Source organism: Cardiocondyla obscurior, linkage group LG02 (genome assembly GCF_019399895.1).
Source record: "Cardiocondyla obscurior isolate alpha-2009 linkage group LG02, Cobs3.1, whole genome shotgun sequence".
Lineage (NCBI taxonomy): Eukaryota > Metazoa > Arthropoda > Insecta > Hymenoptera > Formicidae > Cardiocondyla > Cardiocondyla obscurior.
The window spans coordinates 9,957,746-9,976,182 of record NC_091865.1 but is presented as its reverse complement, the minus strand read 5'-3'; the positions used below and the strand labels follow the sequence as shown (position 1 = coordinate 9,976,182).

Below are 18,437 nucleotides of genomic sequence, written 5' to 3'. Positions count from 1 at the left end.
CTCTGAATAAACAATAGTAATAAATTTTAATTAATTATATTACTATGTAATACATTTACTGTCACATACTTATACGAAAGAATAAATTAAAGACGTAGAATTTTGATGAGATTGTAACGCGTATTGTTTGTCATATCAGCGACGATGTAAATCATCGTCTTTTGTTGTGATAAATCGGATCTCTGTCGTTGTGATGCATTACATAGACGCAATTGCCAAAGATTTCATCAATTATAATACAGCTCAATAAATAATTTTCTCAAATGGTTCTTGAAATAAATTGATCGCGTTGAATAGCCGTCATGCTAGATAAATAAAGCAAAATAAATAGAAATTTGCATAGCGTAAAACACGAATAATATTTAATAACTTACCCGAAGAAGGCCTGTCCGAGTATCTGGTGCAGTAGACCCACGCTGGCCACAGCATCTTTCCAGGGTCGGTGCCGGTTGCTCCTCCGGTCGAGTTTGTCGTTGTGTTCCCAGTCGAAACACCGGTAGGAGAGGCGTTGGTTGTCGTCGTCTCCGAGCTGCTTCTCTCGGAAGTGTCAGAGGATGATTCTAAAAAGTCTTTCGTCAAATCGATCGGCCTCGAAGACACTTTCTTTGGCCGAGACTTCTTCAGGGAGATAGGATCCGTGATTCTTCTGCCAAAGTCCGCTTTCAGAATATTATCTATACTGAACTTCAGGCCCGCCTGATGCTGTAAATTATTGTTGTTGTTGTTGTTGTTGTTATTGTGGTGGTTGCCATTATTGCTAGCACTGATTGTATTTTGCACGCCATTCGCGGCGGGCAAGGTACGGCCGTTTTCCTCCCGTGCACCGGGCGACGCCGGGCTGCCAGAATCTCGTTGCAGTAGCTTGCTAACCGAGAGCCGGTGTTGATGAATCAAATTTGCCGGTACGTGCTGTATCTGCGAACTCTGATGCAGATGCGTATGGGCGTTCGCGTGATGTAAATGCTGACTGTGATGTGGCATCAACGAGGTAGTCTCTCGCAAATCTCTGCAAGCAGCGGAATGCAGAACAGGCGTCGTCGCTTGGAGTCCGGTAACCGTCATGGCCGACGGCGGTGACAACGAGAGTCTTGTTACTAAAGGAACGCTTATTGGTGTACGATGTAATCTCTCTACAGTAGGATAAACAATTTCGTGGCCTAGACCGTGTTGAACTCGCGTCGGATAGTCGGAAATGTCAGGTTCCCTAGAAGAATATCGAGTAAGTAGATGTTGTTGATGACTGGATTGGTATCTAGGTACGATAGCCTCTTGTATAGCTTCCGGCCGACCGGGAGACGAGGCGGTAGCCGAGGAGGAAGCCGGAGATCTGACGGAAGATGCCGTAGGGGACGACGGCGGTTGACTGTAACCTGGTGGGCTCGGCGCCGGTACGTGATTACTAGACGTACGCTGATAATATAAATCGTTACAGCTAGTAGAACTCGATGGTGATGGCGTCGCCGACGTTCTCGTATTTTCCTCGTCGCGAAATTCGCCCCGGCTACTCGCAGATTCTTGCTCGTACCTCATAGAACCGCATACACGCGCTCCGACCACGCTACTTGGCGTCGGCTCGCTGCCAACACTTAACACCTCACTCGTATCGCTTTCGCAATCGCTGTCTGCGTTGTTACATTCTGTTCCCCGTGCCTGATCCCGTTTATCCGCATCTTCCGGCTCCTGATCTAGCCGTGAGATCAGGTGATTCGATCTGACGTCCGAATCCGACGAATCTAGACCCATTGGTGCCTCCGGGAGTGTACTCGACATCTTACACGAGGAGACACCCACCTCGCACTTTGATAAACTTGATTTTTTTTCCTTCACCACGGAACTTTCGTAGATCGTGTCTTCATGATGTCTTCTCTCCGAGAACGTTTTTTAAAATTGTAACTCTCTTTCGGTAATTAATGTTATTTTTAATTATCTATTTTACGGAGTTAATCCATCTAGCGTTGATAAACAGTATTATTTTCATATTTGTATCTTTATTATTATCCGTCCGAGTTTCACAATTTCTTTTTTATATACATGACTGAATAACAAGATCGTAATCTATTAATTTAAGATAATTCTTTTGTCTTTAAGAAATTTATTTCACAATTCTACACTTTTAAAATTTATTTTGACCTCTCGCGAGATTTATCACTGGCTAAATCATAGTTTTGTTAGTTTTATTCCGACGGGTAGTGTCGAAAAATATTTCAGTCAATGTTTTTGCTTAATCTCACTTTCATCTTCAGCTTATTCCTCGTCGTGAACTGTTTACACTATAAATTACTAAAATAATTTTAAACCAGTTTGTTATATCACTCATCTGTGATACGAATTATTTTTAAAGTTCTATAATGTAATCGCGGCGGTTCTGTCATCGTCCACAAAGCGTAGCTCTTTAAAGTTTTTGCTACACTAATCTAACACGGTGCACTCTCACATGTTCTCTGATCTTCGACCAGCTGGGTGTTTCCTGGACGCCACGAAGGTCACTGACGTTTTTAACTTGATTATCTGACAGCGATGCATCGAACGTGTCTTCGTTCTACTAAATAGTCCACGATCAAAACGGAAATAGTAGCTGCGACGAAGGTAGGAACGTTAGAGTCAGTGGATCGCTCCGAGTAGATAGCACCGGTGAAAACGTGCGAGTCCTTCGCGGCGCTGGTAGACGCGAGTTTCGACGGAGCCGTAGTGCGACGCCGTGAAACCGGACCAGGCCTGGTTGTCCAGTTGGTTGCCGCGGAACGTCTGCGGCGAGGAAGCGGCGGGAGGGCTCGCGATGGGCGTTTCTGGGTGTAGACCTGTACGCGTATACGCCTTCAAGGTAACCCTGAAGAGACGGGGACGTGGGTGAGGGACACGATCACTCGACATCTGGTGGCTGACATGAGAACACTCCGCATTGAACCGCCCTAACTCGCCCCACTCGAGCGAGCCGTCGTCTCGCGAGTTCGCCTCATAGGTGGTCACCACGTCCCACTTCTTGCTGCGATCAGCAGCATGACCCTACCTCCACCACGTCTAAAGGCTATCCTTGTCCATCGCTCTCACTTCAGTTTACTCCGCTGATCCCCACCTTCCCACCCGGCATCGCTGGGTGCTGGGTGGTAGAGGTTTATTGGGGTAGGCTGCACAGCCGTCTCTCCCTCTCTTTTGCGCGGACTTTATTCCGTCGCGGCTCGCGGGCTCGCGGCGTGCGGCGTGTACCTTGCGTTTCTTCCGAGTCCTGTATCTGCCATAGGTGATACAGCTCGCTGGGCTATTCCATCCTCGTCGATTCGTTTGTTGTCGGTGCCTTTCTCTCTCGCTTTCATCCCCACCGTTTACCTTCACTTCGCCAGTTGCTTCTCTCGTTATTCTCTTCGTTCCGTCTGTTTCGCCTTGTACATTTTACGCGTGCTCTTTCTGATTTCTCTCTAGTTGCTCGTATATGATTTAATGCTTAGCCTTTACCACGCTTAAAACAGATGATATCGTTGCATTTATCTTGTTTAGTTAAATGAACGTTCTACACATTTTCAGGTCTGTTGAACTTGCTTCGACTTTATTAGTTTCTTCTCCCTTTACATTTATGCCTCTCAATGTTATCTCTCGCTTGTTACCTTTTCCCAAATGTGTTTCTTAATGCGAGATAAAACTGCGCTAGGCTGAAATAAATTCTTACGAAAGATGATATCAAAGTTATAAATCAGGCGAAATCATAGACTTGAATGTAGATGCGTCTAGAATAAGATCCTCTCATATAATTACGGGGAAGGAGAACCGAATGAGGGAAGTTAAGAGAGCAACTCTCGCGTGACATGGAAATGCAAAGCAGATAAAGACCACGAATCATCGGTAGCGTCGGAATTACTCGTCTATCGATTCTCCGCGATGCATTTCATCCTCTTGGAGAAGGTAGCGTGCACGCAGCTCGTGAATCATATATTCATTTTTCGCTCGGCCAGTGAGGAGCTTGGGCGTGCGTCGACATGATCCCGAAGCGATCGTTAAAGCTCATTATAAGTCGATCTTCATGCGGATAAGGATGTAACGAAGGTAAAAACCTATCAGCTTGTAAATTTCAATCCTTACAGGTTTCGTATACGAAAGGATTAATTCTGCCATTTCGCACTCAATATTCTACGTCTGTACGCGCAATCAATTTATACTTCAATATTCTTAACGTTTATAAATAATTGTGGCATAAACTTGTTAAGCAGGAGCGAACATCTTGCTGCGTAGCGCTATTAAATTGACTTTCTTTTTTTTTAATTACTCGAAATAATATATCCAAAGTTAACGGAGCTAAATTAAATATTTCATTACGTGTGTTCGAAGAAAAGTAAAGAAGCGATTCAATAAAATACGATTTCTAGACGGGATTACATCTTGTTTGCGACAGGTGTATTATTTTGGAGCATATCTGGCTCGCGCGACGTGCGATACGCATCTCTGCACGCTCGCATCTCTTTATTCATTCTTCGCAACAATGTTTTACTTCTTCCACTACAATTTTCGATAAACATACGACAATTTTCGAAGCGTATCGCTGTACAGAAATCGAGGGGAAGAGAGAGAGCGCGTCGTAATTCAAGTAAAATTGACGAAAAAGGATATTCGAGCGAGGTAAAAAGATCGAGAACGTGGTAGTTTCGTCGGGGTGTACGGTGTACGTAATGACGGAAAAAAGACGTCGGTTAACAGCCGCGATCGCGGGATTAAGGACGATATCCTCGCTCGCAGCATGTACTCCAGCCTCGAACTCGTTACCGTCGGCTGACTTCGTAAATTTCGTTAACGCGGGCTACCCCTGCATTCCCGCCTTAACGAGCGTCCACGTGCTCGTTAGTATCCCTAAGGCCTTCGCTTAGGTACACCCTGTAAGTTAGCCGGGACTTGCTGCGCTCGCTAATTCGTAAGCGGCTACTCTCATTCGTTGAGAAGATGCAGCTCGCTCTCGTGGAACGAGGTGATGCATCCTTCCCAGGAACGGATCTGCAGCGAGGTTGTGTGCGAATCCGTGCCGGTGTCTTTGCGGAAAACATCTCGTTTCGTGCCTCAATTCGCCGCTTTCATTCCGCTCAATTAAACCCCATGTGCAATACTCTTGGTGGATGAATATATTAAATAGATTTTGTTTTTCATTTAGATTTTTCTTTTTATAATAACGTTGAGGCTGCTTTATGTTCTTCGAATGTATACTCTGAATTTTTATTTTATTTTATTTTATTTTATTTTATTTTATTTTTTTTTTATATCTCTTTTATTTATATTAGATTGCATTTTTTTTTTATTGTAACGATATTATTCAACGTGTAACGCGTCCTTCATAGGAGTGAATCAATTTGCATAATTTACACCTTAACGCTCCGAGTTGACTAATTTTACGCCGCTGATTTTTATCTGAATTCTAGATTTTATTTTAATTGTGGCAACCGTGTTATTTACGTTCCACGCAAATACGAATTCGCTTAATGATACAATAATTTACGCGTGCGAAATTAGTGATGCATAATAAGGCTGGGAAATTCTTTTTAACGTGATTTACGACGCATCCGTGTGAAGCGCGTAATGTGCGGTAAACTAAAATTCTTTCCGCGACATACAAAATTGCGCCGCGCAAAATCGGCGCTGCCGTGAAATATCGCGCGTAATTTTTCGTTTATTTTGATTTATGACTTGGTGGAATTACAGGAAAATTTCGTTCGTATTTCAACTCGAATAATAATGTAAGCATTTAACGAAAAATCAAATATCTAGCAGACAAGCTTCAGCTTAAGACTTTGTACTCTCGCTCAAATTTTTATTAAAAAGAAATAAGATGCCGACACTTTTTTTTTCTTTCTCTCTCTTTTTCTAAATGTACAACATGTACGAAAGATTTTATACTATTTTAACAGGAAGCTGCGTCCCTGTTACTGTGCGTACGTATCGATTTCTTGAGTATCGAGCTACCCGGCAACATTAGCATGGCAAAGAAGGCGCCAATTTGGCCCTGATAGCGGCCTGTTGTAAGAAACAGGAAAGGACACTGTTCTATCGCGTGTTTCATCTTAACTCTGTCTGCATTTTTTTTTTTTTTTTTTTTTTTTTTATTAAAATTATTATCTATTTTTCTATATTCAATTTAATAATGATAATGTGCCCGGTACTTATCACTTCAGCAAGAGATTATTTTCTAAGCACACAGACAGTATTCTCAATACGACGCGATCGAGCTTATAGAAAAAGAGCCGAGTCACGAGAGGCTTGCCGCTTACGCAATTAATTGAAGCAAACTTGGTTGAGATCTGCAGATAGAATTCTTCCTTAATTAGTTCCCCTTCGCACATAGATTATGGAGAATTAAATCTTACAAATCATTAATCCGACTCGCCTGACAGTCGGAGCCGGAGAGAACGGCCGTAGTGTAATTAAATTATTATTAATTGGACATTTAGATAGAAACCGCGATGGACAAATTGCCCGTCGTTTGATAAGGTAGATACACGAAGTTGCGCGGCACATCGCAATAACGAACATCATTGCCCGCCGCCGTGCGTCGCTCAAGACTGTACACAGAGATAAATTGCGCCGGAATCCACAATGGAGTCTTTATCAGATTCGCGGGATGCACGTCGCTCGTTATTAGGAAACCTCTCGGAAAGTTATTCGACGAAATCGTCATTCCCCGTTAAATAATCGCGACGTTGCGAATTGCCACGAATCGTAATAATGCACCGTGCCGCGGGCGCTAAATTTCGTGGGATCACGCGAAGAAGGGCCCGAGCTATATTCACGAATAGGAAATCGCCAAGGTGCATCTATCAGACTTATCTGACGGCGGGGGTACCTCTGGCGAACACTCGACAATCTTATTTATGGCTTCCAGCGAGAAACGGACAGCCGCGGTCAACGAAGCGATTTGATTGGAAACGATATCGTTTAATCAATCGCGCCGGCTCGGCGAAAGGTAGAGTATTTTTTTCGAGCTAAAGAAAGAGCATAACGTGACCGAATGACATTTCTGTCAGACTTTAATGAGAGGAAATAATCCCCCTTCTCCCTCCGAATAAAAGGTCCTCTAGATAAAAAAAAGCGTATACAGCTCGCGATCGATGACGAAACGTCTTTCTTTCGTGCTACGTTTAGACTTATTCTTTCGGGTATAAAATTAGGTTGGCCCCTCACCGAGTGAGATCCGATGTTTTATCTCACTTTCGCGGGTACGCGGTTTATCGAGAGATCGTGCTTTTATCGGTCTTTTAACGAGGACTCGCTTCGAGATAACACGGAGAACTTGGATATTGTCTGGCTGGAGAACGCGATCGTGACCGAACGTAACTTCCGCAGGACGCTATCACCACGGTACTCCGCACCTCCGTTTTATTTGGACATACGTACGCAGCGTCTTGCACACGTGGCATAGATACACACGGCGGTACATCGAGTAAACGGACACGTTTTAGGCTCTCGTGTGCACCGCGCTTATACTATCCGAAAATGTGTTGGTGATCCGCAAAGCCCGCCTCTCGTTTCCGTATCGCGCGATAACTCGATTACCGAGCGATAACCGAGTATTTATTAGCCTGTGAGATTTCATTTTGATATTCGCTCATTTCCTCTTCTCTTTCTCGGTTTTCTGCCTTCCTCCGTTTCCTCTAATAAAAGCGCACCTTTTAAAAATCTACTTTTAAAAACTTATCTGCATCAATCGATAGTTAACTTTTGCGAAAACTTTTTTTTTAATTTTTTTTATATATCTAAATATAGGTTTAAATGTAGCTATTTAGACGTAGCTCAATACTTCCGTAATTTTCTAAAGTAATAACCGACTGTTGCATTAGCAAGTTGATAATAATAGCAGGCTTGTATTATAGTTCAACGAAAGTTTCTCTTGCTTTCGCAAAAGGATTTTATCTAGATGTTATTACGGTATTTGACCCGGAGTGATTTTACATTTAGAAACGTTACTTTATTGAAATGAAATTGGTTTTGCGAAAGATCGCACTGGGTACGATCGATCGTGATATACGTATGTATCGAATTACGAGCGCGGATTATCGTTGAGAGAGGATCAACGCTCTGCCGGGGCGCACGATAATTATTTCTGCGTTAGCCATAATTATTGTCGGGATGGCAATTAATTCTTGCCGGAGCGGCAATTAATTTATTGTGGCTTGATTAATTACCGCATGGTAGGCGGGCGAGACAGTTCGTTACTACGGCTGATTGCCCTTTTGCTGCACAATAAGGTCCGCAGCCGGTAACGCCTCTTTTTCGGAAAGAATTTCGCGACATTGCGATTTACTTGGTGGCGTGCGCCACGCATAGTTAATTACATTAAAAACAAATAGTTCTCTGCGGCAAATAATTAAGGCGGAAGCTGTTTCCGAATAATGTTCTTCTCTTGTCAGAATCGAAAACCGGTCACTCGGCGATTAGCGCGCTCTCCTTTTTTGTTTTTTTTTTTCTTTTTCTTTATCGAAGGGATCAAACGATAAATGACGGTCACGGTTCGTCTCGTGGATGAGATATTACGCGGGGTTTTCACTTTTCATCGGGGGCACCCCATTTATGGCGATTGACCGACGTTTTTAGATCCGTTTCTTAAGATGAATGCGCTGTTTGGGAAACACGATTTGTTCCGTACCGTGACCATTATGTCCCGAAACATCTAAAATTTTTCAAGATCAGCCAGGTAGATTTTCGGCTTTCGTCACGCCGGTTCTAGATTCTTTCGCGAGCGATCACATATATCACATATGTCACAGCAAATGGTAACACGTTTACGAATATAAACGTAAAGATATATATTACATATACATATATTATATACGACTACGTCTAATTTTTTTAATTTGTTGAAAGAATATTATCAAATAGTAAACTAGAAATTATCTGAAATATATGTAAATTATAATGTAATGCATAACAAAAGTTCCACGGGCACGTATAAATAGAATTTTGATTAAAACGGTCGCTTCTCGTTTAAAGGTTGCGTTAAAAAAAAATCAAGGTCCTTGAATCGTTTTTTAAGACGCTGGTTGAGATAGGATCGCTTTTAATTTATTCGTTTATATCATAAGTCATTCCCGTTACAATTAAAAGGGCTAACATTGTATTTATATGAGGTATGTCAGATAAGACATGTCAGAACGCAATCTTCTTCTATTATTTATTGGAAACCTTGATACACTCGAGCTTAATCATAAATATTATAAGTCATGATACAACACTATATTTACAGATAATTAATCGAGCAGTTGAGTTCTGATGCTTAGCTTGATGCTCGAAGGACGGAGGGAGGGAAAAAGGCACAGGGGCTTGGAATCAATGAGTAGTGAGAAACGGTGGAGAGATAGAATGTTAAGTTATACGAAACTCGTGTAAAAAGGGGAACAACCAGGAGGGGAAATTAATATTTCACACACGGTGGCGAAAAATCGCGCGAGGTTGGCAAATTTTCTGAATAAATATTAAGACGAGAACTGAGCTACGCGACTCTTTGGCGGGGTGGTCTCGTAAAATATTATTTAATCCTCACTGGCCGTACACCCGACGCGATTTCATGTAATTTTTCTTATGTTCCATTCTTTTTCTCCCTATCGTGTAGGGTTCGCACCATCGACGCTATATAAGTATAAACCTAGGCATAATTGTTTATTATATAATTGATATTCAGTTAAAATCTTAACACATTACTCGCGAACATTCAGGAACGAGAAAATTAAGCTGCCAATTAAATAGAAATTATCAAGAATTCGCACATTTGTTAAATCAAATAATATTCTTTATATTCCGTATAATTTATGTAATTTTTCACTTACACATAGTACTTCGATTATTAAATTAATTTATCCTTTCTTAAATTTCCTTCACATTAATTTACATATTTGTGTTAACGAAATTATTTTCGTGTTTCTGAATATGGCGAGTTAATGTTATAGATAAAGACACGTGTAAGTACTGAATCTTATCAACGGCAATTAAGCGTCGTTACTGACGTTACGTTTGTTTTGATCTCTAAACGTGCCGTATGCGAGATCGTAGTAAGCAATTAAAAAAAAATTAAAAAAAAAAAAGAAATTAGCGCATCGTGAATAAATTGTATAAAATTATTCGATTGACGTGGCTGAAAGTCAAAGTCTTATTCCATTGACCGCACATTCGGCACCGAGATCGTGGCAATATCGACGATTTCTATTTCTATTATCGATGAGCGATAATTCGCTACAGATACTTCACTCGCGATACATATACATCAAACATTGACGAATGAGTATCAATTAACACTTCGGTAAGTAAGAGAAGCGAGAGTATAGCAACGAATAATTATTTATATGTAAAAAAAAAAAAGAGAAGCATTCGCACACAAGGGTTCGATGAGACCTATTATATCCATGGGAGCCTGAATTATCGACTATCAAAATACGTAAGGCACTTCGCACTATGTCAATCCCACGCTTACCTTAAGAAGTTAATCGAAAGAAGAGTAAATTACATAGAAAAACTCTTCTAACATTTTTTTTTACAAATGCGATATTTTTTCGAATCATAAACGAAAAAAGAAATTAATTTATAAACGTGTTTTAAATGCATTATTTATCAGCCAATGTCGACTTTATCATCTGGCTCGTAGTTCAGTCATTTATATCGACCATTTTCTACCTTAACGACGAAGGTTTTACGTTACTGGCGGAGCGGTTTCTTGGCGGCTCCATACGAGAGACGCGAGTATAGATCGCGATCTGATCGAGATAAAGCGTAAAGAAATAGGCCTCCGCATGCTAAAAATGTTACCCTAGTTGATCCGGCCTTTGTGCGTCATATAGCTTATACTATCTGATAATAATTTTTCTCTCGCTTGCCGCCGCATTCGCGAACACATGGCTAGTATCGTGCCGGCCATGATGCAGAAAAAGCCACAGCCGAGACCCACTATTGTACTGGCCACCGTCGATCTCAAACACACTCTGTCTGTCGGAGGCTCGCTAAATTCGGGAAAAGATCCTGTAAAATAATGCAATTAATGTTAATGTTACAAATTCAACAAAATTATATATACGGCTTTTTCTTAATTCGTTGCATTTCCACATAAACGTGGTCAAAATAATCTGGGATACCTTATACATATATAATATATATTTGTTTTACCACTGTAAGAGAAGCTGGTGGAATTCTGTAACCGTTCCGTATTCTCCTCGCCTTCTTGCAGAACGCGAAGAGACTGGAAGAGATTCACGTTCTCTGACAAACTAGTTGCCGGCGTCGTCGGCTCACCGATTTCCGGCACCGATCGCTTTACTACATTCTTTGCATTTCTCCAGTGACAAGGCTGGCTCTAAAATACGGGCGAGTCGTTAAAAATTAGAAATATATTCAAAGATTATATTACAAGAAAATATTAATCAGGGTTTAAAGGATTTAAGAGCAGAATAAAATTCTGTCAATACGTTGTATTAAAAAAATGTATATATGTATAATTACCGGACATCTTCCGTGGCACATGCGAACATCGCATTCGATATATAAAGCCGGTGATCCCGTGAACCTAAAGGTTTTCATATAAGCAAAAACTTGCGTCTCGAATAAACCACTCTCCGACCACGAGCCGCGAAACCGGCTGATTAGTTTGTCATCTACTGGACATCCGTATTGATCGATCAATTGAATCCTTTTGTTTCCTCCGTTATGAGCGTAGCAATCATTTACGACGATATCAAAACCATCTAAAAGAAAACAAAAGCAAATTAACGCGTTCATTGTATTGCTTATACAAACTTATTATTTATAAAATTATACTGCAAGACTTAATGACTTGTAAATTGAAGTGGAATTCGAGCGAATTTGAAGAAAGATTACGAACGCGATAGATGTACGAGATCGTGAGAATCGTTCTTAGAGATTTGTTGTAATTAGATATAATTAAGAAACGATAATTAGTTTCCATGAAATATACCATCGCGATAAAGAAACCAATTAGTCAAAGGCGGGGAGATGAGAATAAGATATGACATCCTGCACCTTCTGACATAGATTCGCATGACATAAATGATGTAGACGTAAATACAGAAGCCTGACTGACTCGTTAAAGCGCAGACATCTGTCGTTACGTCGAAGCGCGCACAATTTCATATCTCGTGAGCATTTCCGCATCTTTCGCAAATTACCGGGCTTAAACTGACTGGCCGATTGACAAAGTCTTCTGCTGTTCATCTTATACCGTTATCACTGTCGAATGATAGCTCGACGGAATCGGACGTCGTGCGATTAGGCGAGGCGTTGAATAAGAAAAGATATACGAAAACGTGTACCGTGAGTGATTTGCGGGAATGGCAACAATCGTAAATGATTTGCGGGAATATGTATTTTTTGATTCGCATTATGGATTTTCCTATCCGCGCCAGGCTCCCCTTTGAATTGAAAACATAATTGTAACATTGACAGTTTATTAACAATTTGCAACTCGGTGCTTCGCATTTTTCGTTCGATATAAAATTATAATTTACTGTTAAACTTATATCGCCTGACGATTCGAAACAGTTCTAAGAACGCAATAAGATTAATTTATCGTAGAAATATAAGCGACACGGGCGCAGTTTAATTAATTTATAACATATTGTTTCGGTCTGTAATGAATGAAGCTTTACAAGCCATTAATTAATGATTAAACGCAATTAGTTTTGTATCTTCTATTGTCTGGAACGTGGTGAATTCACCAGGGCGAATCTATTCCGCGATTTAACGTGGCAAAGCCGCAGTTAAGCTGCGCGGATGAGGCTTACCGTATTTGCTGCGCATGTAGATAATGAGAGTCAGGGGATCGCCGACGCGAACTGGTCCAGCCACTCTAGTTCCAGTGGTCCCGTAACCGTATCTGATTTCCATGTAGCACTCCGGAGGCTGCAGGGTGAAGACTACGGGATTTCCCGTGGCGACCCTGGAAGAAGGTAAATGCGTAAGAGGCAGGAAGAATGCGTATCCGTTATCTCGCGAGCAGTACGGCCTACTTCGCGCCGGCAGGATAGCACAGATGTTAGACATTATTGTAGATATTACGTAAACGCCTTGCGCAAAACGTTCCATCGAGCCCGCGTAATCGGAGGTTTCAAACGATGGATCACGTCGTGCTCCTCGCGTAAATTACGATAAACAACTTCGGGCCTCTGATCGATATGACCCTCCGTACACTGCCTCCACGCTCGAGGCTGATTTCGACGTGTCGATATAGCCATTTTATTCGACACTTAATTTTCAAAAGTAAAAAGATCTAACACTCACTCGACATCAAGAAAGGGAAATGTCACCGTCTTCCAAAAGTCGTAGCCGTACTCGCACGTCACCTTGAAGTGTTCGTCGAATTCCTCCTCTATTAATGGATTGTACTGCACCGTGACCGTGTTCCACATAAGATTTTTCTGGAAAGACAAGATGCGGGGCGATGTCGTTTGAGTCTCGCTTCTCACGTGATTCCAATCATCATAATAGCGGTGCCTTACGTTCCCGCGCGCCATGTGACATCTAATCTTCTCTAATTATCGAGATTAAAAATAAGCCGCCGCCGTGCTCTTTCTCTCTTTCTCTCTCTCTCTCTTTCATTTTTCCCCGGCGACGTTAATCATTATTATTCCTTGTCGACCGGCGCGGCTTACACTAAAGTAACGATCCCTCATTTCGCGACGCGCTCACGCTCATGCTCGTCTACTTTACGTACCGTCGGATTCTTCCTGCTGTCCTGATGATGAGTGTTCTCGCCGAGGGTGCCGCACCGATTCAGCTGAATGTAGAACTCGTAGTAGTCGCGGCCCGTCCCATTAACGTACATGCAATCGGGATCGTACGAGTAGCCTGCAATTAAAAGCGATTACTCTTGTTCTGGAACGCGGCCCAGTCTTTGTAATAGAGCCGATATCGGCGTTAAATATCAACCGATATCTCGTCCGATAAATCACATTTTCCTCGTGGCGTCGCCGATGAATGGACGTTGCATTTTTATCGCGAGCAAATGAGGTGCTACAAAACGGTAGGTAGCACACTCCGGTTTTGATTCGAACGGAGAAGCCTCAATATGTTTCACGAACGCCACATCCGCGTTAACGCCAATACAATTTTTTTTTTTTATTATTGAAATGTCGATTAATGAGCTTGTTATCGATCAACGAGAAAATCACGGATAAGTAGAATTGACATTGAACAGGTGCGAGGTTCAGGATGAGGTCGTCTCCGTTGAGTGATTTGCGAAGAAATCATTTGCACGATGATGCTGTTTTTTGCCGGTGACGAGTGCACCGCCAGAAGGCACGGCCGCAATACACTTCTTAAATAACGGAAGTATTTTACTAGAACGGACAGACGGACTTGCGCGATCGACGAAAGAAACATTTCTGGCGCGGCCGATGTGGACGACCACCGATCGCTTTACGATAATTTCCGCCATTACCTCGTTAGCGCGGACGTATACTCGTCTCACTGTCTGAAGAGGTAATTGCGGATGCCAGCGATGCGGCCAGTTATGCAGCTACATATTTTAGGTGCACTATTATATGTCGGGTCTTTTAACCAGAACGAAGGGAATAGCGCAAAACTCTCGTTCACAATTTTTTCGACCGCGTGCTATTTGCATAAATCCTGATCGTAAATGAGTATTAAATATTAATTTTACCTGCTGAGTACAAAAGGCCGGCGAAAGATCCGTTGAATCCGATCCTGATTTTCATATAGTCGTCTTGACACTCCGCTTCGATATCTAAAATATATTTAATTAATAAATAAGTCCTATTTAAAAAAATCCGTGAGACGATCTGAATTAGTTGACGCGTTCTCTTGTTTGGTTTTAATGCATTAATGTGTCAGCTATCAAATCAGCAATTTTGAGGTCCGGTTTAATTTTAATATTTAATTAATATGTTCCAAGCAAAGACGGTCTTCGCGATTTTACCGCATCTCACCCGCAACCACCAGCGATCGTGTTTGGGGGGTGATATAACATAAATATAAATTTTTTTTTTTAGAAAATCTTTAAAAAAACAAAGCTTTATCTTTAAATTAATTTAAATACTAACATGTCTACAATAATATGTATTATTTTATGTTACAGATACCGGCATGCAGAACTCTACAACTCCGCTAGAACTCCTGGAGATTGGTAAGTCACATAATTTTTTTTATTTTGTAGTTTGTAGTAAAGTCTCTCGAACCGATAACACGTCGTCGATCATAAATTACTCAATTTTAATGACGCGTACGAGCTTTCGAAAAATAGTGCACGCGAAGCGTTCTAGTTTAATTAAAAGTTACGCAATGTTATTGTCGATAAAAAAAAAGAAAAATTATATTAATAATTTTTCATACTTTTTTAAATTTGCGATTAAATCTACATTCCGTTGTTTTATATTTCGCTATACGTCTAATTATGTTGATTCGTTGGTGCGATAATTCCTTTTTCCACGTTTTCTTGTCGTTGCAAAATCCAGAAGGTCTAGGTAGAATTTCCGATGACGAAAGGGAAATGGAAAATTGTGTATCCGGATATACGAGCCAGCGAGGCAAACTGGTATTGCGCCTACTATTGTACCTTCATTTATTAAACATTCACTTTCAGACGTTGAATTAAGTAATCGAATGGAACTGAGCAGGATTTTAATTACATACGCTATAAGATAAAATAATTTAAACCGCATTTAAGAAATTTAAATTAAATTTTTATATATATTTATAATATGCTGCAACGTCTGTATTAGAATCGCACATAAACTTCTAGCATTTTATTTCTAGCAAAAAGTCGCGATTGTATTTAAGGACACGGCGATGATTTTCTTTCGCACAGTGGCTTTCTCAGATAGAAAAAATGATTCAATAGCATGGGATAGTAATCGTCATTAAAAGAAAATATCGAATTTAGACGGAGAGTCAATAACAGAAGATGGAAACGTGTCAGTCATTGTGTAGGCGTACGTTCGCCGTCGGTAGAACCTGTCGTCACTCTCGTGTAGAAACCGGGCGCGGAAAATCGCAGATTCGCGGATAGGTGCGAGTGGAAAACCGGTCGTCGATGACGAGTGAAAGTAAGTTGGGGGTCCCGTATAGGCGCTCTTCGTGGTAAGAAGCCGTTTCCACTGTAACAACGTAACCGCAAAGCGGAATGGAGATTGATGGAGGATGAAGATAGTTACACTCGAGGTGTCTGCCGATGATACAACCTTTTCGTTTCGTGACCCACGCTCATCCCACACACACATCATTATCGTAGAAACGCACGACATCTTCGCATGACATCTGAATGCGTTTGACGGATGTTATGTTTAATTGACACCTGAGGGTATCATTATTGCTCATTGACGTCAGATTGCAAAATTAGTCTAATTTCAACATATCTTGAGAAAAAAAAAAAAAAAAAAAAAAAAAAAAAAAAGAAAAGAAAAAGAAATTGTCTTACTCATAAAAGTAAAAATTTACTTGATTTTTATTAAAAGTGTTTATATTAATTTTAAAAGTGGATATTATAAATTATTAACACTTATCAATAATTAAATTCTGATAGTCATTCTCGACTCGATTAGGCGATAGAACAAAGATGAAAAAAAACTTGACACGAGCTGTCATGGATTAAAAAAAAAAATAATAATAAAAGATAGCGATGGAAAGATAGTTACACCGGAGGCGCATGCCGATGATACAACCGTTCCGTTTCACCCTCGTCCTACGCATCGTACCGTCCACCGCGAGTGTGCCGAGAAGCATTTTCGAGCGGCGTATCGTACGTGCATGCACGCATACGCACGCGCTTATTAGAATTGCGGATACGTGCTTTGTGTTCATCGTCCGGCAAAACTCTGTCAGTGGGCAGACAATGGGAAGAGTTGAGCAACGCCGATATTTGCTCGAACGCGCCGCGAGCGTTCACGGAGAGACGCGGAGGATATCGTTGAGTTCCTTTAAGGCACCGCTGCCGCTTTCAGCGTGCAAAAGTTACATTCAATTCTTTCCACGTTAAATATTTTTATTTACCGAATCCAAATTGGCTTTAAATCGTGGCACGTGGAGAAAGAGTCGTGCGACGGAAAACACGTAGATCGCGTGGGTGAAGTAAAGAGGGTAGTAGAATAGACTTTGAACCTCGAGGACGTATGAGAATCGAGCGTTACCGAAGAAGATACATTAAACCTAATGGGCTCTCTTTCGCGTAATTGACGATACCGCGGGTGGCCTCAAGTTCCCGCAGAGAACGAGCGGCTCGACTTTACGACTTCATTGAACCATCGAAGGTTCATAAGCCGGACGTAACATTCGTCATTGCCAATAGTAAGCTCGTTCAAATATTTTAGGAAATTTACCGTAGCGTCATCGATCGTCCCGTCATCTTTTTCAAAATCTTTTCAAAATTGTTCATCGTACATAAATGAGAATAATTTTTCAGAGCAAAGTAACGCAAGGTAAATTTACATAGGTCAATCGTAATCAAATCTTTTTCCGATACCGCGACTTGCACTGCGAAAGAAATGAATTGTTTTGTAATAAAAAAAAATTTCGCGACGCCTAAGATAAACTTACGTAATAGTACTTCAGCATAATAATTTTATGATTCTAATATTGATTCTCTATAAAGCCCATGAATAATAGATGATCATATTTTCATCCCACGTGAATAATAGGTATCGATGAAGCGAATTGCCGTATAATGATTTAGTTAAGAAACATGAAACGATTAATTGCGGACGGCAAAAATGCCAAAAGTGGTGTAATAGCCGATTCGTTCTAGTCGAATGAGCGAAGGGCACGACGGTGTCGTTAAAACATTTTTGTCCCTCGCAAGCCGGGCTGCGGGATGGTCGTAATTTTCCACAAAATGCAATTAGAAGAATTTACGGAGGGTACCTCGATAGCGATATAGGATTCTATCCTGTGAATATTATTTTATTTACACTATGGATAAAACGCGGTGTAATTTTCTTGAGACGTATCAGGCGGCGATGCTGCGTCGATTACTCCGTCATATGTACATACGAACAGTCGAGCGTTCAGGTATTTCCTATAAATTTGCGGGAGCTATCAGAAAAAAAAAAAGCGCGCCGCGTTAGCGTAATACACAGGCGCGCCGTAGGAAATAAGATAGGTAGAAAATTAATTTTATTTTCACGGGACATTGTCCACTATTCTTTCATAACGGGACACTGAGTCGACGGTATTTAATGTCTTATTCCACTGTCATTAATTACTACCGCGCGCGCGCACCTGCCGTATGTACATGCACGAGATTAAAACTAAAACATCGGCCGATTAAAGTCTTTAATGAGTCATTGATTAAGCCCTCGTCATTGCACGGGCCACTTTATTTCCGACAGAAAAATTTATTGTAAAGTCAATTCAAAGGTAGGTAATAATCCCATCACTGAATCGTAAAGTTGTGACCGTGTAAATTTATTATTACCATAGCCATTCGTGTGATTGCGTTTTCAGCGCAACGCAAATTGGACGGA

General features: G+C 41.2%; 2 protein-coding genes across 2 annotated transcripts in view; both read right to left on the bottom strand.

The window, feature by feature from the left end:
* Positions 1-300: 300 nt before the first annotated feature.
* LOC139113079 (uncharacterized) lies at positions 301-1,770 on the bottom strand. Its single transcript, XM_070673968.1, has 2 exons — positions 375-1,770; positions 301-305 (listed from the first exon to the last, which is right to left on the bottom strand). Exons 1-2 carry the CDS (start codon positions 1,768-1,770, stop codon positions 301-303), a joined length of 1,401 nt encoding a protein of 466 aa, XP_070530069.1.
* Positions 1,771-8,797: 7,027 nt separating this feature from the next.
* LOC139113078 (uncharacterized) overlaps positions 8,798-18,437 on the bottom strand; it is a 59,906-nt gene continuing 50,266 nt past the window's right edge. Inside the window, exons 5-11 of the mRNA XM_070673967.1 lie at positions 14,624-14,707; positions 13,676-13,809; positions 13,243-13,379; positions 12,747-12,901; positions 11,449-11,690; positions 11,116-11,302; positions 8,798-10,971 (exon numbers count right to left, since the gene is read on the bottom strand). Of these exons, the coding sequence (XP_070530068.1) occupies positions 10,763-10,971; positions 11,116-11,302; positions 11,449-11,690; positions 12,747-12,901; positions 13,243-13,379; positions 13,676-13,809; positions 14,624-14,707 (1,148 nt within the window). The 3' untranslated portion in view covers positions 8,798-10,762. The remainder of the gene's footprint in view (positions 10,972-11,115; positions 11,303-11,448; positions 11,691-12,746; positions 12,902-13,242; positions 13,380-13,675; positions 13,810-14,623; positions 14,708-18,437) is intronic.

Bases quoted from the DNA above. Each gene is read 5' to 3' on its own strand.
- LOC139113079 (XM_070673968.1), bottom strand. From the start codon at position 1,770: ATGTCGAGTACACTCCCGGAGGCACCAATGGGTCTAGATTCGTCGGAT.